Source organism: Leptodactylus fuscus, chromosome 1 (genome assembly GCF_031893055.1).
Source record: "Leptodactylus fuscus isolate aLepFus1 chromosome 1, aLepFus1.hap2, whole genome shotgun sequence".
Lineage (NCBI taxonomy): Eukaryota > Metazoa > Chordata > Amphibia > Anura > Leptodactylidae > Leptodactylus > Leptodactylus fuscus.
The window spans coordinates 128,625,254-128,651,409 of NC_134265.1; the positions used below are offsets into that span (position 1 = coordinate 128,625,254).

General features: G+C 39.9%; 2 protein-coding genes across 2 annotated transcripts; both read right to left on the reverse strand.

Annotated features, from left to right (window-relative positions):
* Window positions 1–17,625: 17,625 nt before the first annotated feature.
* LOC142189590 (olfactory receptor 5V1-like) lies at window positions 17,626–18,576 on the reverse strand. The gene has a single exon (XM_075262199.1). It carries the CDS (start codon window positions 18,574–18,576, stop codon window positions 17,626–17,628), a length of 951 nt encoding a protein of 316 aa, XP_075118300.1.
* Window positions 18,577–24,571: 5,995 nt separating this feature from the next.
* On the reverse strand, window positions 24,572–25,519 carry LOC142189592 (olfactory receptor 13G1-like). Its single transcript, XM_075262200.1, has one exon. It carries the CDS (start codon window positions 25,517–25,519, stop codon window positions 24,572–24,574), a length of 948 nt encoding a protein of 315 aa, XP_075118301.1.
* Between the last annotated feature and the right edge of the window lie 637 nt (window positions 25,520–26,156).

The window sequence follows — 26,156 nt, forward strand, 5'->3', positions numbered from 1 at the left end:
GCATTACAGAGGGCTCAGGAAACGGAGAAGGAGGAACAGAGAATGGCGCATGAAAAGGAAAGAATGGCACATGAAATGCGAATGGCTGAGATAACTACGCGGAATTATAATCAAACGTCGACCCCCAGCCCAACAGTGAGAGAACCACCATATGTCTCCCATAAACACTTCAAGACCTTTGATGAAGCGGCTGGGGATGTTGATGGATATTTTCAGGACTTCGAACACCAGTGCCACCTGATGGAAGTCCCGGAGAAGGATTGGGTCCGGTATCTGGTGGGGCACCTACGAGATGGGGCTGCGGAAGCTCTCAGAGCCATGGACCCTAGTGATCAGCGGGACTATGAGGCCATTAAAAGAGCGGTGCAGAAGTATTATGCAGTCACTCCAGAGACCTACCGAGTTCAGTTCCGCTCTTTGTCTTACAATGGGGGAAGCTCCTTCCACATGTTCGCCCACAAGTTGAAGCAAGCATGCAAGCGCTGGCTAGAAGGAGAGGAGGCTGTCACAGTCGATAAGATCCTCCAAGTCATACTTAAGGAACAGTTCTTTTCCCAGTGCCCCGCTGAGATCCGTGAGTGGGTGCTGGAATGGAACCCAGCCACAGTGGAGCAAGCTGCTTCCCTTGCAGATGAGGGCCTGACCATCAAGCCGCAGTGGAAGAGGTTGTTTGCAGAGGAGCGGAAAGCTACCACAGTCCGCCGGACACCCTTCATCCAGCCACCCACCTTTCGTGCCCGGCCTCAGGATTACAATTCCCCCTCTACCCCTGCCCCAGCCCATCGGCCTCCAGCTATGAACAACCCTGTCCCTAGACAACGACCTACTGGAAGAATGCTAGAGCGCAGATGTTTTGGGTGCGGGCGGCCTGGACATTTGCAAGCTAGTTGCCCTGTTAACATGGGGGCACGGGCCACCGTGGCATCCCGGCCTATTCACTACCTGGGAACCACCCCTAGGACTGAAAGTTTGGCCCCATTTCCAGATGACTCCATGAATGACCCATCTGTTCCACCTCCAGGGGTCTATGGGATTCAGCCTTCCGCCACACATCCCGCAAACCTTCAGCGGAAGCACTTGCAGGAGGTCCTACTGGATGGCCGAACAGTTGTTGGATTCCGGGACTCGGGAGCTTTCCTAACGGTAGCGGACCCCCGAGTGGTTCGACCCGAGGCCCTAGAGGAGGGCCCTGGCCTTTTTATCGAGTTGGCAGGAGGTACTCGGAAACGTATTCCTAAAGCTACCGTGGAACTCGACTATGGTTATGGACCAAAACGATGCACAATTGGTGTGATGAGCGGGCTGCCGGCCGATGTTCTGTTAGGCAACGATGTTGGAAATCTACAGTGCCACTTTGTGGGAGCAGTGACCCGAAGCCAAGCTCAGAGAGACGCCAACATGGATCGACCGGATTTTCTGCCAGATGCCAGCCCTTCAACTCTACAACTTTACCATTCAGTACCGCCGAGGGAACCAACACCAGAATGCAGATGGGTTATCCCGGCAGGAGGACATATGAGCTATAGAGACTGATGTGCATTCCCCAATTTACCTGTGTAGGCCAATTGTGTCATGTACATGTTTTGAGAGGGGGAGGGGTTGTCACGGGATGGTTAGAGTCTATACTATAGGCAATGTGTAATATATATTTCATGTGGAATGTATTCTCTAACCTGTTATATACATCAATGTGTAGTTGGCTGATTAGGGTCTAGTGTGTTAGCACATTGTATGCAAATACCTCTAACTAGTGAGGACCAGTGAGGACAATGGGTGGAGATAATCTGATCAGTGTCTCGAAGAAGATGTTGGATGGTGCATTGTCCATAGTAGACAGGGAGTCTGCTCTCCTTGGTATAGGTGAGGGGGGAAGGATCTGTGACTCAGCCCTTCCCACCCACAGATATAGGTGTAACAGTCTTAGTATATAGTTGTAGTGAGCAGTTAGTATGTGTTAGCCGGCCTGTGCACAGCTCTGCAGAGAGCCAGGATTTAGTTACAGGACCAAGGAGCCAAAGCTATCATTGGATTGTGACTTCTGTGGACTTATTGTTATTACGGTTGATGTGACCGCCGCCGGCTACTAACTTTGTGGATTACAATAAATTGCTGTTGTCTCCCGACCTCTTGCGTCCGTGTTGATTCAAAAGACCATCCGGAGGAAGACGTATACCTTTGCTCCGTGACAGCTCATCTCTATTAACATGCAGAAAATGAATCCCGATGATCCTACATGAATGAATCTATGTTGACATCAATATATGGCCAAATGTGAGGCTATATTACTAATCAGGAGGCTATGAAGTATGAAGTACATATAATAGTGGTATGCATTAGTCTCTGATAATGGAATGTGTTCATTCTGAACACGTAGGAGACTTTTTTGTTGTATACAGTGTCCTGTACTTCCAAGTATATCATCATAGCTTCATATGGACTCAGCACACTAAAGTTGGAGTAAGAGCTACCATTCGGGGCCTCCTCCTAGCAGAAATACCAAGCATACCTGGACTTTAACTGCTATGCTTTGCAGGCTGAGAATTAATTTATACTTATAAAGGGTTGATGTGGAAAAGCCGTTAGGTATTCATTGCTCAATTCTACTGTTGCCAGTGTTTATGGTAGACGTGGGGTACAGGGTGTGCAAGAGGGGAAAAGGGGTTACAAGCAAGAAGGGGGAATGGAGGTACAAGCTGTGTGCAAGCATGAGGGTGATGTGTAGGGGGGAAACCCCAATTCCACCAGACTCTTGCTCACCCAAAGCCTGCACCCCATCCCACTTCTTTCTCAAACACAGTTTGCGCCTCCACATCACCCTCTTTGTTCACACACAGCCTGCACAACCCATTCCTTCCTCTTACTCACATAGGGCAGAATGGGGGGTACAGAATGTGAGCAAGAAGGGTACATAGGTGAGCAGGCTGTGTGTGTGAAAGGAAGGAATGGGGGTGCAGACTTTCTCACACACAGCCTGCACACCCATGTACCCTCTTGCTCATATTCTGCACCTCCCATTCCCTCCTTTTCCTCGCAGATAGCCTGCAACCCATTCTCATTCATTGTACAGTGACCTGTACAAGCTGGTTAGCTCCGCCCACACAAGACTGATTCTATCTTAGTAGGTCAAAAGACCTTTGATGACATCATGACACAGGTCCTTTAACCTACTAGGATAGATTTCGGCACAAGGTATCAGGGCTTGGGGACAGCGGGCAGAAAATAGAAGTTTCTCCTGCTTGGATACCCTGCATGGCTACAGTAGTGAAGCCGGCAATTGCTGGCGTCACCACTACTGTTAGAAGAGGCAGCTGCTCTCCTCTTCGCATCTATCTTCAGGCACCACCCAGTGCTGCAGTAAATAGGGCCTGTTATCTGCTCAAATTACTCCAGCAGGTAACGGCCTATTAAAAAAAAAAAAATTGCAGCAGTATCGGCTTCCACTGGACCCCTAGTGTCCCAGGCCCTGTGGCAGCCGCCACCGCTGCTACCCCGTTAGTTATGCCCCTGCTCTCCTACATTCATACATCTGGCATATTATTAGCCATATATACACTGAAGATGCCGGTTTAGGCAAAACATGTCAGGTTGGGGAGGGGATTATAGGTAGCTTTAGATAGAGTTTTCTCCTCCTTGTAAAATTGGGGTCACTGTGTATAATCTGCAGGTGCATGGCAATTATCAGTAAGGGATTTTGCTTTATTATAATAGTACTTTAAGAGCTTTATCCTACAACACTTAATACATCTATGTAGGTGATAACAGTTTATGGTGACTTTAACCATCTTTTACTTTTGTGATATATTCTAGAAAGTGCACCTTATTTTAAGGTTTATTTTACTAGTTATACTTAATGTTATACTAAAAGTAGTAATGACCGAATGGCTTTATATAACTTTTAACATGATTTAAATGGATTCAAATATATTAGATTCAAAGTTAGGTTCTATTCACACCATGTTGGAGACTTTACTTAAAGTTTCAGTTGCAGATATGTCACAAAATATAGCTCGACATGCAGCAATGAAATGAAGAACACCATGACCCAATGTACCCCTTATTATGTGAGTGGGGTCTGTTGGTTTCTTCGCTCCTGAGAAAAAAAAGAAAACAGAATTACTAAAATGTTAAAGAAAGTTTAAACTACAATTTTATTTAGCAAATACTTACTATATCTCATCTTGTTCACTACATGGAGTCCCTAAGGTCCTAAGCAACAGCTATATAAAGTACAGTAGATGAAGACATGCGGGCACATGCTCACAACTATGCTAAACACATAGAAACAATGGATATAAAAATGCCTTCAAAATAACAACTGCTTTACGGATTGAAATATTGCTGTTATTACATTATGATCTTGCTGCTACTATTACATATGATACAACACGGCAAAAAAGAAAGGAATGCTATATTGTTTTATCAGTTCTGTGTAAATTAATGTAATGATTGCATTCTATGTTTCCATCATTTTTCCATGATGCTGCATTTTAGATAGAATGGGCATACTATCATTCAAATTCAAAGAAAGTTCATTTTAGTTTGTCAATGTAAGTTCTAAAGCTGTGTTGCAGTTTAAAAAATGATATGTTTAAAAAGGAGTAATATTTCTGGGAAACTATGATACATAGCTCTAATATGCAGAGACTATTTTATGATTAATGTATTTAATTATCACATATATATTTATTACCGTCATTTATTTAGCCTGCTGTAGACAGGTATATTTTCCAGTTCTAGAGATTTCCGGCACAGCCTGGGTCATGTTGATTTTTGCATTTAATTATTTCTTATATTTATAATTTCTGTACTTATTTATTTAATTCATTAATTTATTTATTAACTTTATAACTATTTTAGTTCTGGATGTTTTACTTCCTTTTGGTATTGAGCCTCTCAAATCTCAGTTATGCATTCAGAGAGTAATAACTTTTTTAGTTAGGGTCGTTGTTTTAAGGGATTTTTTTTATGACTCCATTTGCACAAATGTAGCAGTCTTTAATTTGCATATGGTAAATTGCTGCAGTGTGATATGTTTTATAATAGCGATTGAAGGCCATTGAGAATACCTAGTCAGGCAAAGGTCAAAGTATATGCTTTGCACTATGGATTCATATCCCCCAGTACAAGACTCTTTACAGATATAGTGTGTTGATAACACTATTCATTATAAATCTGCCCCAATGTGTTCTAAAAACATCCATGTGACATCTGTTTTTTGATTTGCATGTGAATAAGGATTTAATCTGTTATTATTTGTATTTATTTTATATTAATACCTTTATTTATGTTATTTGCTTATTTAGATTGCTGTGAATTTGTAGAGTTTCTGAAATCCATAGCTAGATCCAAAGCAGAATCTGGATATATAAATTTGATTTTCAGTATAATTTTCAATTAATCTATCCATGGAACATTAGGCACAATCACTGATACATTAAGTTGAGCTAGAAAATCTCAGCTTCATTTTGTGCTTTTGTAAATTCCTGTTTTATTTTTACTTGGTATTTTGCAGTTTTTAAAGGTTTATCATTTTAACTCATTAATTTGCTTTTTTTTTAAAGTGAAATTGGTATTAGTATTTTTGAAATGGGAAACCAAACAGCTCCAATGCAATTTGTTTTGACAGGATTCTCCAAAAAAGATGATATTCAGATATTTTCTTTTGTCCTTTTTCTAATAATTTATCTATCTGGATCAATAGGAAACTTGCTGATTGTCTTTATTATACTATATGTTCCTAATCTACAAACACCTATGTATTTCTTTATTAAACATTTGGCCGTGTTGGACATGTGTTATATCACAACTATAGTTCCAAAACTGTTAGCAAGCTCTATTTCAAACAATGTTACAATTTCCTTTGGTGGATGTGTAATCCAACTCTTCTTTTTTCTGGCTATGGCAGCTACGGAGTCCACTCTTCTTGCCGCTATGTCATATGACCGATATGTGGCCATTTGTCACCCTTTACGTTATACTACTATCTTGAAAAAAGAGGTTTGTATACAACTTGTCACTACGTCATGGACAATTGGTGTTGTTTATTCCACTATTCACACTGTTAACACCTTCAGATTAAACTTCTGCCATTCCAATGTCATTGAACATTTCTTCTGTGATCTTCCACCTTTGCTGAAGATTGCTTGCTCAGACACTAGACTAAACCAAAAAATGATTTTTGTTATAGGTGCAATTTTAATTTTACCATGTTTTCCTTTAACACTAGCCTCATATGTGTTCATTATACGTGCTATACGAAAGATCCCCTTTGCCACAGGGCGGAAAAAAACATTTTCAACTTGTGTCTCTCATTTGATCACATTAGGGTTGTTCTATCTTACTGGTATATCTGTTTACTTACGGCCCCAAACCACTTCCAGTTCTTTATATCAGGATAAAATCAGCGCTGTGTTTTATACTATTCTTGTTCCAATGGTAAATCCAATTATATATAGTTTGAGAAACAGGGAGTTAAAACAGGCAATACAAAATACTATCACAAGGAGGAGAGCAGTTTAAAAGAGAAATTAATCTTGCAAGTCATTCAAATAAACTATGAACTGCTCGTTTCAATGTTCAGAATGTAAGTTCCCATGTGGTATTGTCAGAATATTCCAATTATTATATTACAATACATTAAAGGGGTTGACCACTCTCAGACCAATATCGAGAGACAACTGTTATGGTTTGTGTAATAAAAAGTTGTGCAATTTTCCAATATACTTTCTGTATCAATTCCTCATGGTTTTCTAGATCTCGGCTTGCTGTCATTCATTCTGTTACTTGTGGAGGATAAAACTCTGACCATGGTCATGTGATTTACGGTCCATGGTCATGTGACTTACGGTCCATGGTCATGTGATGAGCACACAGGTGCCGCTCTTTACAGTCACAGCACAGTAATCAGACATCTGCCTGGTAATCAGCTGTGCACCTGTGTCCTCATCACATGACCATGGACCGTAAATCACATGACCATGGTCAGAGTTTTATCCACTAGAAGTAACAGAATGAATGACAACAAGCAGAGACTAGAAAACTGAGGAATTGATACAGAAAGTATATTAGAAAATTGTACAACTTTTTATTATACAAACAATATCATTTATCTCTCAATATTGGTCTGAAAGTGGCCAACCCCTTTAAGGACATGTAGTTTAGACAGCAGGTTAGACTTTTTTGGTGCAAATTACGCCCATTAATTTATTGGCTTTGATAAATAATCATGCATATACCGCCACAGCTTGTGGTACATATCTCTGATTGTTGGCAGTGGTGATAGCTATTTAGGAGTAGAAACAAGCATCAGCAGCATAACAGTAAATAGAAGATGATGTTAAATCAAGATGTGCCTTTCCTGAGAGCTGAAAAAGCTGGATCTTCTAAAATGGATCCTATGACCCTGACAACAACACTTGGAAGGTAGAAAATAACCAGGATGATCATGCTGGCTATCCCTCTATGGGACAAAATATCACATCAGTATTGTGTTGGTTGAGTGACAATTGATAATATTTCCACAAAACTTTGGGGTACACAATCAGCATGCCTGACAGGTTGCCAGCTGAACTATTTTCCAAAAGTGATCATTGTGACTGTGGTTTGCTGCAAGAAGTTATCATTCACCGTATACTGATGTATGTGCAACGCTGCCACTCAATGTGTGTTTCATCTTGCAAGAAAGTAGGGAATGAGTGACAATTGATATCATAATGAAGAAAAATTTGGAGCACATTATCAGTGTTGCTACTACATGCTGCTTGCAAGTTGAGAAAGCTGGACTATTTTCCAAAAGTGATCATTTTGACTATGGCTTGCTGTTACTATCAGTGCCTGTGCAGCACCAACTAGTCTCGTGTTGCTGAACGACAATTGACATGATTTCAAGAAAAGATTGGGCACAGTATCAGTGGACCTACTGCTTGCCAGCTGAAAAAGCTGTCTTCTATCTTCCAAAAGTGATCATTATTATTAATAATAATAATAATAATAATGATAATAATGATAATAATAAAATTATTTATATAGCGCCAACATATTCCGCAGCACTGTACAATTTGTAGGGTTCAAATACAGACAGAAGGATACATTACAAAGAAAGTCGTTTCACACAATGGGACTGAGGGCCCTGCTCGCAAGAGCTTACAATCTATGAGGTAGAGGGGGTGACACAAGAGGTAGCAGGGGCGGTATTACTTATGCAGAGGTCATTGCATCTGTGGTTTGCTGCTAGTATGGATGTCCATGCAGCACCAACCAGTACCAACCAGTACTCATTGTGCACTTTACCTTAAAACCATGAAATGAGGGAGGGGGGATGGAACCAATGGCTTACCCTGGTGAAGTTATAGAGGGAAATGGTCCAGTGTTTAGGAAATGGAGTAGGTGGATGGGTCCCACCTGATGTTGAAACTGTGCCCACCCTGCACCTGTGAGAAGATGGCAGTACTAGAAAGTACCAAGCCTTGCTGTGTTTCTAAACTGTGACCTTCGATGCTCAAAACATTGACCCATTGGGCCATCACAACTAATGTATTGTTCCTTGCAAATAATTGAATCTTGAACTGCTGAAGGTTGTGTGCACCTTTCCCCACATGGATATTTACAAGGAGAGGCCCACATCGCCCTCAAGCATGGACAACTTTACTTGGGATATAATGTCAGTTAGGTATTCTCCATGGAGACTGCGTGCAGCTGTCAGTTAGCAAAAAGAAATGGATTACACTAAGTGGCAGAGCAATGACTAAACTACCAGTAACTCGACCAAGTGGGAGCTAAACTTGCAGACCAGCCAAATGATTGGAGGAGGAGAATAATGTGATGTTGCCAACCATGAGCTTGGTGTGGAATGGATTTGGCCTGCTGACAAAGACAAATCATGGGAAGAATGAATGGAATGGACATGTTCTCTTTGTGCTTTTGCTAACTCAAGTTTTCCAAACATGCTTGTGAAGTCTGGAGTCATGCTTTTTGAAGGTCTTTCATCTTGCCATTGATTTGTAATTTTGTAACGTACAAAAAAACTCCCATAAAGGAGATGATGTGTTTAGTTGCTGCTGCCAAAACCAGAAACATGTCTGTGGCTGTGTATGAGGATGTCTGAGTGGGTATGTGCATACATGTAGATGTCTGAATGTGCTTGCTGCCACGTGCCTGAATGAGTGCACGTTTCATTTAACATAGTACATACCAATAGTATTTTAGGCATTAAATATCAAGGTAACTAATCCCCTCACTCACAATTACTCTGAGTGTTTAACTATGGTGGCCGCCCGAGAACCGGGCTGCTGCCCTAGCCACCGGGTATCTACTGTTTTATACAGTAGACACCCACAGCTAATGCCCCCGGTCAGTGACCGCGCCGGTCAAAGCTGACTGAGGCACCATTTTCCTGGTGGCGCAGCAAGCTCCAGTGCCAGGATCGCATTGTCATGACAGCGGGGAGCCTTATGAAGGCTCCCCAGCCTGTCAATCAATGGATTCTATTGCAGGTTACTCTATGTAGCCTGCAATAGAACAGCCTGGTTTTTGCAATGCACTAGTACTGTAATGAATTGCATTAATGATCATACCTAATAAATGCAAAAAAAAATTAATTTAAAAAAAAAAAATATGGAAAAAAACCCCATATAAAAGTGCTTAAATACTGTAAAACACATACAAATTAGGTATCACTTTGTCCAAAAATGCCCTTTCTACAAATCTATATAAATATTTTTCCTGTACAGTCAATGCCGTAGCGGGAAAAAAAAATCAAAAGTGCCAAACCAATGTTTTTTCCTTTCCTTTTTCCTTTCCTTGCCTTTGATAAAAATTTGTATAAAAAGTGATCAAAGCAAATGCAATTCCCCAAAATGGTATAACTGAAAAATACACCCAGCCCCACAAAAAAAATGACACCCTGTGCATCTCGTACACAAAAGTACAAAAAAAAGTTACGAGTGTCAGAATATGGCGACTTTTAGAAAAAAATATTTTAGCCACCGTTTTGGATTTTTATTAAGGGGTTAAAATGTAAATAAAACCATATAAATTAGGTATCCCCAGAATCGTACCAAAACATAGAATACGGGTGACACGTCATTTTGGTTGCACAGGGAACACCATAAAAACGAAGCCCATAAGAATGTCACACAAATGCACTTTTTCTTCAAATCCTCCCCATTCTGAATATTTTCCAGCTTCCTAGTACATTGTATAGAACAATTAATGGTGGCATCATGAAGAACAATTTGTCCTGCAAACATTAAAACCTCATATGGCTCTGAGAAAATAAAAAAGTTATGGGGTTTGGAAGGGGGAGAGTCAAAAAACGAAAATCAAAAAATGCTGTCGACGGGAAGGGGCTAAAAGGTCTTTTCTGGCCTCAAATTGATTTTCCATACTGATAATTCCATAGCAAGTATGTGATATGCGGGGGTCTGACACCCTGATTATGGACAGATCAGCTGTTACAGCAGGCATTGGATGGGCACTGCTGCTCCAATTCAAGTAATAGGAGCTCCTCTCCAGCCCTGTCGATTGCATACTGATGGTTCTGGGGAATTGCAGTACAGCTCTCATAACTTGTGTAGGAGCAGCACTACCTGTCCATTAACAGCTGAGCTGTGTGGGGTCTATGTGTCTTACTGATAGCCTATCATGTGGACAGGTCATGAGTTTGAAAAATCAATTTGGTACCAAAAAAGACCTTTAAACTTTTTTTTGTCAAACTCCACACTTATTAGACAGTATCCAGCTCATATAAATCCAGACCTTTTACTGGCTGCATTTCCAGGATTGAATCTGGTTTGGAGACTGGGACCCCTTTTATTTTCTCATACATCATGTGATTGTACGATTTTAGTGACCAATTAGAGTCATTGTTCGCCAGCAGCATATTGCTTAATGCAAAGGCGTAGCTAGCAGGATAGGACTGGACAGCAGTCTGGGCCCACTAACTCTGTGGGGCCAACCTGATGCTGGTGCAAACACAAGTTACGTATTCAATTGCAACATTGTCTGCAGAATGCCAATGCAGTTGAATGCATGTTAGAGGAACATGGTGGCTGGCGTTCTGGATTCTGGCTTCAAATCCTGCCAAGGACAACATCTGCAAGGATTTTGTATGTCCTCCCTGTGTTTGCTCCGGTTTCCTCCCACACTCCAAAGACATACTGATAGGGAATGTAAATTGTGAGACCTATATGGGACAGTGACTGTCTGTAAAGTGCTGCAGAATATGATGGCGCTATACAAGTGAGCATACTAAATAAATAGTAATAGACCGGGGGTCGGCAACCCCTGGCACGCGTGCCAAGACTGGCACGCGAGGCATATTTTGCTGGCACGGCAGGCAGCCTGAGACTTCACACTAAAATTGAGAGAGAGAGCGTCCTTTCAGTGCTCTGGTAGAGCTGCGGTGTAGGACACGCCCCCTTCTCTCCCTGCCACCAATCAGAGGTGAGCCTCTCACTGCACAGGATAAGGGCTCCCTGGACCTGCTGCTACACGTGAGGAGCTCCTGCCGTCTGCAGCCCTGAAGAGGAGAGGAAGCTGTGGGGAGCAAAGTGAAAGCAAACACAACACCAGGTACGTGTGTTACTAACTATTCTTATTAATGTCAGGCATTTGGGGTTATTAATTTAGTTTTATTAACTCCTTGTGCCTCACATTAATAGCAGTTAACCCCATCATGTCCCTCACATTAAGCCCTGTGTGGCTCACATAAGGGTTACTGATGTGTGAGACATATGGAGGTACTAATGAAGGACCTATATAATGAAGATATTCACTTATTCCCTCCATATGTCTCACATATCAGTGTCAATTATGTAAAGCACACAGGGGGTTAATGTGAGGGACATGATGGGGTTAACTGCTATTAATATGAGGCACATTGAGTTGTAACCTGCCATGCACATGACCAGACTCTGTATCTACAACTGTGGATAAAGTGCAGACCTATATATTTCAATGGACCCATATATACAGCCATTCTTTTTGTGGCTGTGTATCAGGGCCAAATTGAGGAACTGAAAACTATGGAGCAGGTCCTATATGTGTCCTATACATACCCTATATGTGTCCTATACATCCCCTATATCTGTCCTATACCTACCCTATATGTGTCCTATACATCCCCTATATCTGTCCTATACCTACCCTATATGTGTCCTATACATCCCCTATATCTGTCCTATACCTACCCTATATGTGTCCTATACATCCCCTATATCTGTCCTATACATACCCTATATGTGTCCTATACATCCCCTATATCTGTCCTATACCTACCCTATATGTGTCCTATACATCCCCTATATCTGTCCTATACATACCCTATATGTGTCCTATACATCCCCTATATCTGTCTTATACATACCCTATATGTGTCCTATACATCCCCTATATCTGTCCTATACCTACCCTATATGTGTCCTATACATCCCCTATATCTGTCCTATACCTACCCTATATGTGTCCTATACATCCCCTATATCTGTCCTATACATCCCCTATATCTGTCCTATACATCCCCTATATCTGTCCTATACATACCCTATATCTGTCCTATACCTACCCTATATGTGTCCTATACATCCCCTATATCTGTCCTATACATACCCTATATGTGTCCTATACATCCCCTATATCTGTCCTATACATCCTCTATTTTTAACATATAGGTCAGTGAAAACCACATGCGTGCCACTTGTATGCCGGAGGCGTAAGGCTGAGGCCCCACGTTGCAGAAACGCAGCGTTTTTGTTGCAGATTTTGCTGTGGTTTATTTCAACCAAAGCTAAAAATGGCTACAGAAGGAATGGGAAATATATAGGAAGCTTCTTATACGTCTCCCTTCTGCTCAATCCACTCCTGGCTTAGGCTCAGAACAACACAGCAAAATATGTAACAAATAAAGCTGTGTTCCCTGTGCCTCAGCCTTAGGCTAAAGCCCCACGTTGCAGAAACAGCTTTTTTTTTCATTGCAGATTTTGCTGGGGTTTTTTTTGAGCCGAAGCCAGGAGTAGATTGAGCAGGAGGGAGACATATAAGAAGCTTCCTATATATTTCCCGTTCGTTTTCTAGCCATTCTTGGCTTTGACAGAAAAAAACAACGCAGCTAAATCTGCAATAAAAAAAAGCTGCATTTTTGTAATGTGGGGCCTCAGCCTTAGTGTGATTCTATTGGGTGGTAACACTGTAACTAGATGCAATTATAGCCAAATCCAGTTCCTGGGCACCAGTGCGGTCACTTTGTTGAAAGTGTGACACCGATTAATTCCTGGCTGGGGTTTTGCTGTTACTGCACCGCCAGGAACTAAAAGTGACTGAAATTAATCTGCATTTCACTTAGGGAGCGTTCACACTACCGTTGGTCTCCAACAGCTAGTGTCCGCTGCTAATGTCTGTTCAAAATCTTGTGCGGACATTAGCAGCGGACCCTAGCTGTTGGACACCGACGGTAGTGTGAACGCTCCCTTACAGAATACTGAAGTTACTAACAGCCGAGGACTGGATGGAGCATACAGGTACATTGTGTGTCGCCCCCTACAGGTATGACCTCACTCTGCTCCCAGTTACATACATTACCACTAATTGTGGGTTACACATGTACTTACATTGCTTCTAAAGGAAAAGAACATGTGTATCCAGGCAAATAGTGGTAAGCGCATGTGACTGGGAGCGCAGTATGACAGCACCCCTGTGCTATATGACTTTAGTGTAGGTGTCGTCGGCTTTACAATTATTGCCCGGCACTCCGAGGACCTCATCTTTGATTTTTTAATTTAAACCGGCACGCCGAACAAAAAAGGTTGCCTAACCCTGTAATAGACAATTAATTTACTCGAAAGAACCCAGAGACGTCTGCATCTTGGCAGATGTCTTTGTCTGTAGTCCCTGTGTATTGTAGGCTGCAGGCCATCTACAAGAAAGGGAGAAATGTGGGTGCCTCCTCAGTGCATGGTGGGTATAAAAAGTAGAACAGTGTAACCTTTTATTATTTTATTTTTTTACAAACTTTTTTTTAATATAAAAGGGACATTATGAATTTTTGGAACAATAACAATGTAGCATGGCTTTGCAGGTGATTTATGTCAGCCGCATTAGGGTTCTAAGATAGGGGGGCATAATTTGTAAAGAAGGCAATTGGGGGCAATGATAATATAAGGGTGGGGGTTTACCAATGCATTCCTTGCAGTGGTTAAATATTAATATTAATGTATACCCCAATCCCCAGCACACCGTTAACTATATTTGCAGTGAGCAATTAGGGAAGCCACAACTCTCGTTCCTCTGTCCTCAAAGCAGCTGCTCCAAATCCTGTGGGTCCATTGAGTAGAGGGGAGTCGGTCATGTGACTGAGGGTCAAACATCAGCTAAGGAGGCAGAGGAATAAATGTTCTGGGCTCCTCAGTTGCAAATGTAATAAACAGGGCTCTGGAGTGACATTATTAGAAAAATAAGCAACAGCTGGTAGTTACCTTTTCTTATCTCTCCGGAGCATCACAATGGTGTCCGATCTTCTTTACTAGTGTTGTTTAGCCTCTTCTAACCTTCTGAGTCAGTGGCCTTGGGAGATCTCTAATAGGGCTTCAGTAATCTTGGGCACATAAATGTCATGAAGTTTACATCAAAACACCATGTCATCGATATTCCCAACGTCACAAGAATCAAGCTGTACCCTCGGGTTGCTAGCATCACGGAGGAGGCCTGGAAAAGGAGTCTGGATGCTGGAGTGGAGTCGTGGAAAGTTGCAAAAACTTCAGTATGAGATATTTATTATTTTTCTGCATCTCCCCGAGGTCTTTGATTATTATACTCTGGGATCTAAAGACACCCCACAGTAAATAATGATTTGTGGGTGGCGAATCAAATCAAAAATCAAAAATGTTGAGTTTGGAAAAAAACTATATTTTTTTGAAAACTTGTTACGAGCTAGTTTTCTCACCCCTACATAATGTTTCTGAACAAGATACACTATAATATGTGGGTAGGGGCATAAATCTTGTTTCCCTATTTATTTATTTTTTTACAGTTAATGCCCGTGGAACTGATGCTGTAAGCTATTTGCATAGTGCTTTTGAAATCAACTGGATGTGGCTAAATTGTTGACACAGTAATTTACTGTTTGGGGCTCCATTTCAAATTTTGTCCAGGGGCCACTATCTGATTAAAATCAGCCCTAAAAACATCAGATGTATGCAGGGCCATATTGTCATGTACCCCTCCCAAATTGCCATCACACTGTCATGTCTGCCTCAGGTTGCCCCCACAGTGTCCTGCACTCCCCCAAGTTGCCCCCACAGCATCATGTCCCCCCAGATTGCTCCCACAGTATGTCCCACACACTGTCATGTCCCCCTCCATGTTGTTGCCACAGTATTATGTCCCTACACAGTATGTCCATCACAGGTTGCCCTCATAGTATGTCCTCCCACCACACCAGAATTTCCTATGGTTTCATGTCCCCCACTGTATATAATCCAAGAAAAGAACAAACTTTAATCCTCACCTTTCCCCGTTCTCCCATTCACTCCTCTCTCTGGTTCTGGAGTCTTTAAGGAGTAACAGGTGCGATGTTAGTGACATCACTACATCACGCCTCCTGCTTCCAGGACACCTGGAACAAAGACGGCAGCAGGGTATTGAAGCAGGGAGCAGAAAGTTCTCAGTGCATTTTTGGCAAAATTACTGTCCTTTTTTTTTTTTTTGCACAAGCTGGAAAAGTTCCTAAAAAGTGTTTAAATCAGTTTTAAAAAGTGGCGCACAGATAGTTTTTTGGTGCAAATTACATCATAATTCTGGATTTTTTTGCTTAAAAAAATCTCACCTAGCGTGCAACTTCTTTGCATAACATGCTCATATTGCTCTTGGCAACAAAATTCCCCTTATATAGCACCTATAACAAAAAAAAAACACTTTCTAAGACTTAACTTTTAATCGTAAATCATCTGAAAAATTCAGATTAGTCACCACACACTATTAAAAGCCCAGGAATAAAGGACACTACATGATGTCCCATTGAAAATAATGCAAAATGTAACGGACACAGCTAGTGTCCAATGCTAATGTCCGTGCAATGGTAATGTCCAATGCTAATGATTTTGCGACACTAGTGTGAACCCTGCTTTACTACTAGACCATTGATCTACAATTTACTTCTTTGAGTTCCTTTCCTGGATCTTCACTTTGCCACTGTATTAAAAAAAAAAAAAAAAAAAAAAAAAAAAAAGTGGTGAAGGTGCACCAGGAAGAGGATTGGAAATAAATTGGCTGACCATTTACGGTTACTGTTGCAGTTGAATTCTGGTTTGTTGTAATGAGGAACTTAATATACAGGTTAATATAACTTTTTTCCAGACACACACTCTACCACATAATAATATTGCTCAATAAATGTGTTAATACCTTTGTTGACAATATCATTTTTTGCACTTTCATTCCTATACTGTAGACAAGTGTCTTTAACTCCTTCCTGCCGTGGGCATTTTTTGATTTTTGTTTTCCGTTTTTTACTTCTCCCTTTCCAAACCCTATAACTGTTTTATTTCTCCACTCTCAAAGCCTTATGAGGTCTTAATGTTGCATGACAAATTGTTCTTCATGATACTATTATTAATTATTCTGTACAATAGACTTGGAAGCTGGAAAAAAATTCAGAATGTGGTGGATTTGAAGAAAAAGTGCATTTGTGCGACTTTCTTACAGTCTTTGTTTTTACAGGATCCACTGTGCAGCCAAAATGACATGTCCCATGTATTCTATGTTTCGGTATGATTCTGGGGATACCAAATTTGTATGGTTTTATTTAAATTTTAACCCCTTAACAAAAATCCAAAACTGTGCCAAAATTTTCTAAAAGCTGCCATATTCTGACACCCGTAAAAATTTTTTACTTCAGTGTACGGGGATGAATAGGGCGTCTTTTTTTGTGAGGCCAGGTGTACTTTTTAGTTCTACCATTTTGAACAATTGCTTTTGATTTGATCACTTTTTATTCAAATTTTTATCATAAGCAAAACAGTGAAAAAATGGCAGTTTGGCACTTTTGACTTTTTACCGTACAGGAAAAATATTTTTATAGATTTTTAGACTGGGTGTTTTCGGACACATTGATACCTAATATGTATGTGTTTCACAGTATTTAAGTACTTTATATGTGTTCTAGTGAAAGTGGGGTGATTTGAATTTTTATATTCTTTTTTACTTTTTTTTATTTTTTGTTTTGCATTTACTAGATTGCCTAGGGGTCCACGCTGTCATAGTATTGGGACGCAGCCCCTGAAGCTTGCTCCAGATGCCTGCGATCGCCAGTAAAATGTTGGCACCCAGGCGCTGCCAGTAAAATGATGCCTCGGTCAACTTTGACCGAGGCGCCAGAGGGGTTAATGCCCTTGATCGATGCGGGAACCAACTGCGGCCGCCATACTTAAACACCTGCCATCTGACATAACAGGACAGTGGATGTTGGGAAGGGGTTAAAAGGATTTATGAGATAGGTGGTATGCTTTTTCACAATGTGTAATAATCTTTCATCTACTAAAAACTTATATATAGTAAAGTTTGTATTAAAACCACGCACACAATCCCTTAATATTTCAGTATTCAGGACACTATTGGATGTGGTTCTCGCCCTACTTAATGATACGGTTTTTGACCTTTGTTCACTACCAACCTCCTGACAAACCTCTTAAATGCCTCTTTGACCTCTCTATTCCTAAGACTATATATTATGGGATTCAGAGCTGGTGTTACTACAGCGTACAGAGCAGAAATGATTTTGTCTTTCTCTAAGGATAGACTCGATCGAGGTCGGATGTAGGTGAAAATAACGGCCCCATAATACATGGTTACAATTGTTATGTGTGAGGCACAAGTAGAGAAAGCTTTGCGTTTCCCTTCAGCAGAACGGATTTTCAGTATTGTGATAATGATAAAGACATAGGAAACAAAAGTTTGGATAAAGCAACAAATTCCAAGAATAAAATCGGCCGTAAATACCACAATCTCATTCATGTAGGTTTCTCCACATGCAAGCTTCAGTAAAGGCATTATCTCACAGAAAAAATGATTAATCTTATTATCATCACAATATGGAAGCCGAAAGGTACAATATGTATGTGTCATTGAATTCAGAGAACCAAGAATTGTTAGTGCAGCCACTGTATTAATACAGACTTTCCGACTAATGATCACTGCATATCGCAGGGGATTGCCAATTGCTATGTATCGGTCATAAGCCATAACTGCAAGAAGAAGAAGCTCTGTCCCAACAGGCCAGAGGAAGAAGAATAACTGGGCAGCGCATCCATAGAAAGAGATTACCTTAGATTTTGATATGTAGCACGCAAGCATTTTAGGGACAGTAGCTGATATAGTGCAAATGTCAAGAATTGACAGGAATCCAAGGAAGAAATACATAGGTGTGTTAAGACCAGAGTCTGTACTGGAGAGTATGAAAATAACCAAGTTACCAATTAAACCTATTACGTAAATGATCAAGAAAAGTGTGAACACTAAGGTTTCCAGTTCTGGATTAGTGGATAAGCCTAAAATAATAAACTCAGACACGAGGGAATTGTTCTCCATTTTGTGGTTTCACTTACTGTTTCATAAAAAGTGAAGTTTATCACTTGGAAATCTATGAGAACATCTGTAACGGTTGACATATATAAAAAAGATCAAATCCCGATTTCAATGCTTATAATTCAATTCATTGCATGTAACAATATTTTAAAATGAAGATCCTTAACATGTACCTAACCTGCCCGATAATAGGAGTTTTCTGACTTTAGGACTGGTTCACAACTGCGCATGGGTTTCCTTTCTGTGGTAACACTTAGGGAATCCCTGTATGTAAACGTAATCCACATGAAAAAAGTTACTTAAGGAACACCGTGGATCCCATGAGGTTTCCGCTCGGTTCTGCATGAAAAATGCAGAGAGAAAAGTGCTGCTTGTAGGACTTTTTTCTCCACATTTTTCATGTGGAGAGGGGAACGGAATGGCCCAAATGCACATGTGATCCGGGCCATAGTTCTACCAAGCCATATTGGTCTATGGGAGCAACAAAAAGAGCTAAGCAAGCAGATTATTATAGTTGACCCCATACTCTTCATAGGTGGAGGAGCTAAAGGCTCATCCCTAAGTATTTGTATAATACAGTGTTGGCCAAAAGTAATGGCACCCCTGCAATTCTGTCAGATAATACTCATTTTCTTCCAGAAAATGATTGCAAGCACAAACTCTTTAATATCTTCATTTATTTTGCTTGCAATAAAATAACACAAAAGACAATGGGAAAAAAAGTCAAATCATTGATCATTTTACACAAAACTCCAAAAATGGGCCGGACAAAAGTATTGGCACCCTCAGCCTAATACTTGGTAGCACAACCTTTAGACAAAATAACTGCGACCAACCGCTTCCGGTAACCATCAATGACTTTCTTACAATGCTCTGCTGGAATTTTAGACCATTCTTCTTTGGCAAACTGCTCCAGGTCCCTGAGATTTGAAGGGTGCCTTCTCCAAACTGCCATTTTGAGATCTCTCCACAGGTGTTCTATGGGATTCAGGTCTGGACTCAGTGTGTTTTGGGTCATTGTCCTGCTGGAAGACCCATGATTTTTGAGGGAGACCCAGATTTCTCACACTGGGCCCTACATTATGCTGCAAAATTTGTTGGTAGTCTTCAGACTTCATAATGCCATGCACACGGTCAAGCAATCCAGTGCCAGAGGCAGCAAAGCAACCCCAAAACATCAGGGAACCTCCACCATGTTTGACTGTAGGGACCGTGTTCTTTTCTTTGAAGGCCTTTTTTTTCCTGTAAACTCTATGTTGATGCCTTTTCCCAAAAAGCTCTACTTTTGTCTCATCTGACCAGAGAACATTCTTCCAAAATGTTTTTGGCTTTCTCAGGTAAGTTTTGGCAAACTCCAGCCTGTCTTTTTTATGTCTCTGGGTAAGATGTGGGGTCTTCCTGGGTATCCTACCATACAGTCCCTTTTCATTCAGACGCCTATGGATAGTAAGGGTTGTCACTGTTGTACCCTTGGACTGCAGGGCAGCTTGAACTTATTTGGATGTTAGTCGAGGTTCTTTATCCATCCGCACAATCTTGCGTTGAAATCTCTCGTCAATTTTTCTTTTCTGTCCACATCTAGGGAGGTTAGTCACAGTGCCATGGGCTTTAAACTTCTTGATGACACTGCGCACGGTAGACACAGGAACATTCAGGTCTTTGGAGATGGACTTGTAGCCTTGAGATTGCTCATGCTTCCTCACAATTTTGCTTCTCAAGTCCTCAGACAGTTCTTTGGTCTTCATTCTTTTCTCCATGCTGAATGTGTTACACACAAGGACACAGGACAGAGGTTGAGTCAACTTTAATCCATTTCAACTGGCTGCAAGTGTGATTTAGTTATTGCCACCAGCTGTTAGGTGCCTCAGGTAACTTAACACAAATTAGAGAAGCATCACATGATTTTTCAAACAGTGCCAATACTTTTGTCCACCCCCTTTTTATGTTTGGTGTTGAATTATATCCAATTTGGCTTTCTGACAATTCTTTTTGTGATTTTCCATTGAAGACAAATTAAATGAAGATAATAATACAAAAGAATTTGTGATTGTAATCATTATCTGGAAGAAAATGAGTATTATTTGACAGAATTGCAGGGGTGCCAATACTTTTGGCCAACACTGTATCCTATGAATATGCTATGAATGCCGCCGATGGCAATGTATCTCTATATAAAGAATTTGTAATTTGTCAATGTTCATAGGAAATATAAAGTAGACTTTTGATACATGGTAATATATTGTTATTTTAGTTATACCCCCCTCCTTAAACATTGTTAGTTTTAACATTAATACCATTAGATTAATTGCACAGATGTCTGACTAGACATAGAATATTATCGGCCCTTAGTGGCTTTCCCTTATGTTCTTTCTATTGTAGGATAGACATGGTTAAAAGAATTGCTGTAGATTTCTAGATGTCTAAATAAAAAGCATAGAATAACCAGATAGTCTTTCCTTTCATTTGCTAATATATATTTATCTATAGAACATTATAATGATCATAAAACAATAAAAATATTTTTTACACAGTAAAGTTAATGCAAAAAATACAAAAATCTCAACAGACAAAATGGTGTAATGAAAAACATATTTATTGAATTAAAAGACAATAACAAAGGACTAAATATGAGAGGAGAAAACACAGAAAAATTACCACAATAAAAAGCATATATAAATAAGCATAAATTTAGAGCAACAGCAGTATAAAGTAATATGGCCACAGCACTACAGGCAAGAATGCTACAGAGGGAAAGAATGGCTAGGAAAGAACAGTTACAGCCAATAATACATAACAAGGTAAGTAAAAAGTACAATACCGACCAAATGGAGGATGCCCACACACATGTATCTAGTGCTGCACAGTAAAGTTATTGTGACTTGTATATTCATTGTAAATTCATCCTTGAAATATCTGAACTTTATAAAAAATATATAATAATGGATATTAAGACTAAATCACAAATACAGTGAAATTGATTTTCCGATTTTCCAACAAAAAGAGCTAAGCAAGCAGATTATTATAGATGACCCCATACTCTTCATAGGTGGAGGAACTAAAGGCTCATCCCTAAATATAGGTACGCATACAGTACCTGCTTTCTTTCTACAACATTGGTGGCAGTCGCTCTCTTCATGAAATATTGGACATTTTATAACATGGTGAAAGCATAAATGTACCGTGAGCTGATCTTTATATTCATATGAAAACTATTCATCTTAAACAATAGAGATTACACCATGCTAGCTAGGGAATATGCATTGTACAAATTAGCAGATGAGGAGGGATATTAAAAAAAAAGTCTTTAAAAACTCCCATTGGGTATAGGTTATTAGCTTCAACTAACTGTAACACTGTCACAGCCATTCCTAAAACAATAGTTGCATAGTTTTGGTGTCCTTATAGTAAAGCCTTCATTATCTTAAGGGGGTTGTCCAGGCTAAAATGAACAACCCTTTTAATCTTTAAATAAGCTGGGGGCAGTGAAAGAAAAAAAAAAAGAAAAGAAACTCACCAGCTCAATTACATCTCCCGATCTTCTGCTCCAGCAGGTCTAAATCATTATGTATTCTCTTGAACGACAGAGGGTTTATTTCTTATGATGTAAACTAACAAGTTTTCACTCTCTCTAAAAGCACTTTTTTTTTTAATGTGTGAACAATTGAACCCGAAACAATATAAAAGATGAATAACATGTTTATTGAAAATGCCTAAAGACATCATACTCAAAGGTCTTTTTAATGTTCATGATTACCCATCCTTATACCCGTCTGGAACTTACTTTTTTTCCTAGATAATACTTCTGCCTTGGTCTTCAGATTGTCCTCCTTGTTCTAGTCCTGACACATGACTGTCTCCTTCCTATGCTCTCCTCGATGCTGTTTGCATTCTGACCACCCTTTCTGGTGACTACCCTTGGGTTTTATTCCCGGCCATCCTACTGCACCATCACAATTACTGCCACCACTTAATAGATGCTTTGGAGAGCTTAAACCTGGTAATCGACACAGGAAGGTCAATCCCCTTTTGTGGTTGTCACTTGACCATTATGGAACCCATGGATTTCAATGGGTCTATTCAAATGGCACTATGTATGTCTGTCAGTGCATTTCAGTTTTTTTTTGGTGCCCCGGAAAAACAGGCTGTCAAGATAAAATGCTAAGTGAATATACACATTGAATTCAAAGTGTTATCAAAATAGCAATGAGGTGGCAAATGTAAGAACAGCTATCAAACATCCATTTATCGTGATCATGTGAATAAGCCTTAAAGGGTTTGTTCGGGATAAAATACAAATCTTCCCCTAAACTAAACCCCCTCGTCCCACCTAAATTCTAATTTACTTATATTAAAAAAAAATTATAATTATCCAAATCCCTGGGGTGGTCATGTGACTGCCCTAGGGAAACTTTCTAATAAGTTAGAACACAAAACAATCAACATTATTTTAACCACTTCACCAAACTAATCCACATGGTATGAACAGTATCCAATGTGATGCATGGAAAAGTACCCTGTATTCACAGGAATGATCTTGCAAGAAGAAATCACATATAAAATTCTAGCATCCAAAAAATTTAAAATATAACTTTTAATCCATTTAAAATCCATTAAAATATAACTTTTTATCCTACTCATAGCTAACACTAAGGGGCTGCTTGTTCTTACCCAAAAACACGTAAGCTACTTATTTTTAATCTTTTTTTCCTTGGATCCTTGATATTTTGGATGTTTTTTTTTTTTTTTTTTACAACATGGATTAAAAGTTGGATTTTATTTTTTATGGCTGCTGGAATTTTATTTGCATTTTTCTTGAAGGGACGTTCTGATAATCAAGTGACGTTTCATTTCACCGGTTCCGAAATGAAACATGACCAGTATTCTTCCCCCTCCCAACCCCCATCAATCCTTACGTGTCTTCCTGTGTCTGGGAATGGCTACTCCTCTTCTGCGCTGTCTGGAGGTGACTGTAAGACAAGCACAGTAGAGATGGAACCCCATCTCTACAGCGCAGGCATAACAGGTACTTATGGTCTGTGCACTGTGTCTCCAACCTGTGCACAGTGAAGAGGAAAGGAAGCGCCATCTCCCAGATCAGAAAATAGGTAAGTATGATGCGATGGAGAGGGGTGGGGGGCTTAGTTACTTGAGCTATCAGTGGGCAGGATAGTTTAGTGTAGCTTAGCTAGGGAGACAGGAAGGGAGGGGTCTAATAGTTGGGGAGATAGCTTAGCGTAGCTTAACTAGGGAGACAGGGAGGGAGGGAGTGGCCTAGTAGTGGTCTGGATAGCTTAGCTGGGGAGACAGGGAGGGAGTGTAACGAAGTGAGAGAGGAGGTGGGCAGCAGTGAGAGGTAGGTAGTGTGGAAGGTACACAAGAAATTACATAGTAGGAAGTAACACCAAGTAAACAAATGCAGAAGATACCACAGACACCTAGAAATGACTCAAAACACTGCTAAAAGTATATGGGTGCACTTTTAAAAGATTTTTTTTGGCTGTAAAACCCCTTTAAGTGTAATGAAGCCTGGATAATCTAATTAAACTTAATGATTGGCTGAATAAGTTACTGTAAGGTGACAATTACTTTCTCATTGAGGCCAGCTGGTGTTGTATTAAACAGAGGTATAGCTATAGGGCAGGGTCTCAAACACGTGACCCACAGGTTCACAGGAAGAAAAGAGTCCTGGCCCGGTTCAGGAGCTTCCCAAATCTGTAGCCTTCTTGTGCATCTGCTGTTAGCTATTGCAGATATAACCCAGTGAAAGAGGGTGGGCATGGGTTGGAATACAAGACACAACTTATTGAGAAATGTGATGCTGTACCTGGAAACAATTCAAGATATTTCTTTAATCTTTAAGTCTGACAAGTATATATTTAAAAAAAAAAAAGCAACCGCAAAACAGGCAATATTGTAATCAAATTAAAGAGTGAAAGTCTTAGAGGGCTACTTATTGCATGTAACACCAAAATAATTAGGTAAATCATTTTGTATATTTTTATGTTATATTTTTAACTTTATGCTGTAACAGTCTGTTAACAGTCCTTTTGAATGCCACCTTCACCTCTTTATTCCTTAGGCTATATATTATGGGGTTCAGAGTTGGTGTTACTACAGCGTACAGAGCAGAGACTATTTTATCTTTCTCTAAAGACAGTCTAGATCGAGGTCGTATGTAGGTGAATATAACGGCGCCATAGTACATGGATACAATTATTACGTGTGAGGCACAAGTAGAGAAGGCTTTGCGTTTTCCTTCAGCAGAACGTATCTTTAGTATTGTGTTAATTATAAAGATATAAGAAATACAGGTTAGGCAAAAACAGCAAATGCCAAGAATAAAATCAGCAGTAAATACCACAATCTCATTTATGTAGGTGTCTGCACATGCAAGCTTCAGTAAAGGCATTATCTCGCAGAAAAAATGATTAATCTTATTATCGTCACAATATGGAAGCCGAAAGGTACAATATGTATGTGTCATTGAATTCAGAGAACCAAGAATTGTGATAAGAATTGCTATATTAATGCAGACTTTACGATTGATTATGGTTGCATAACGCAAAGGATTTCCAATGGCAATGTATCGGTCATAAGCCATAACAGTAAGCAATAAAAGCTCAATACCCATAGGCCAAGTGAAGAAGAATAATTGGGCGACACATCCATAATATGAAATGACCTTAGATTTTGTCACATAGCCTGTCAGCATTTTGGGAACAGTAGCTGATGTACAACAGATGTCGAGAAAAGACAGAAATCCTAAGAAGAAGTACATGGGTGTATTAAGACCAGAGTCAATGATGGAGAGCAGAAAGATAATTAAATTACCAATTAAAGCCACTGTGTAAATTATCAAGAAGACAAAGAAAAGTACTGTTTCCATTTCTGGACGCGTGGAAAGGCCTAAAATGATAAACTCAGACACTAGGGAATTATTGGTCATTGTTCTTTATTGCCCTTAACTCTGTTATAAAAGTAATAATAAGACACAGGTCAAAAAAGTTACATCATTAATGTAACTAAGTATAATACATTTCATTATTGAATTTGATAGCGATAACTGCAATAAGTTATCAAATACAAATACATATATTTATGTTAATTATTTACTATATAGTCAATATAATACAATGAAATACTATTGACAACATTTTCTAATTTTAATGGAAAGAACCATTAAGTTTTTTTTCAAACTATTTGTATTTGTATGTATTTTGGGCTAAAAAATATTTTTCTTGTTGGGTTTAATTTAGCTTTGTCCATTTGCATGTATAAAAAGTGCTGTAGAGTACTGTTTATTAGGGAATCTGTTAAACAATTATATTGACTGACAGCTCACTATTCAGATCCTCCCTATTAATCTGATTTATGATTAAGGCTGGATTCACATCTACGCCATTGGAGATTCCATCACAGTAACCAGCAAAAATTGGCAGAAAGAAAAATCCTTTGCTTTCAGTCTGAAATTGTCTGACACTTTACGGATCACAGTGGGGTCCACCAGTGTTCATGCGTAACGGCCAATTCAGTGATCACCATTGTTCGGGTCCAGCGACTGAGAACACAACGCCAATGTGAAC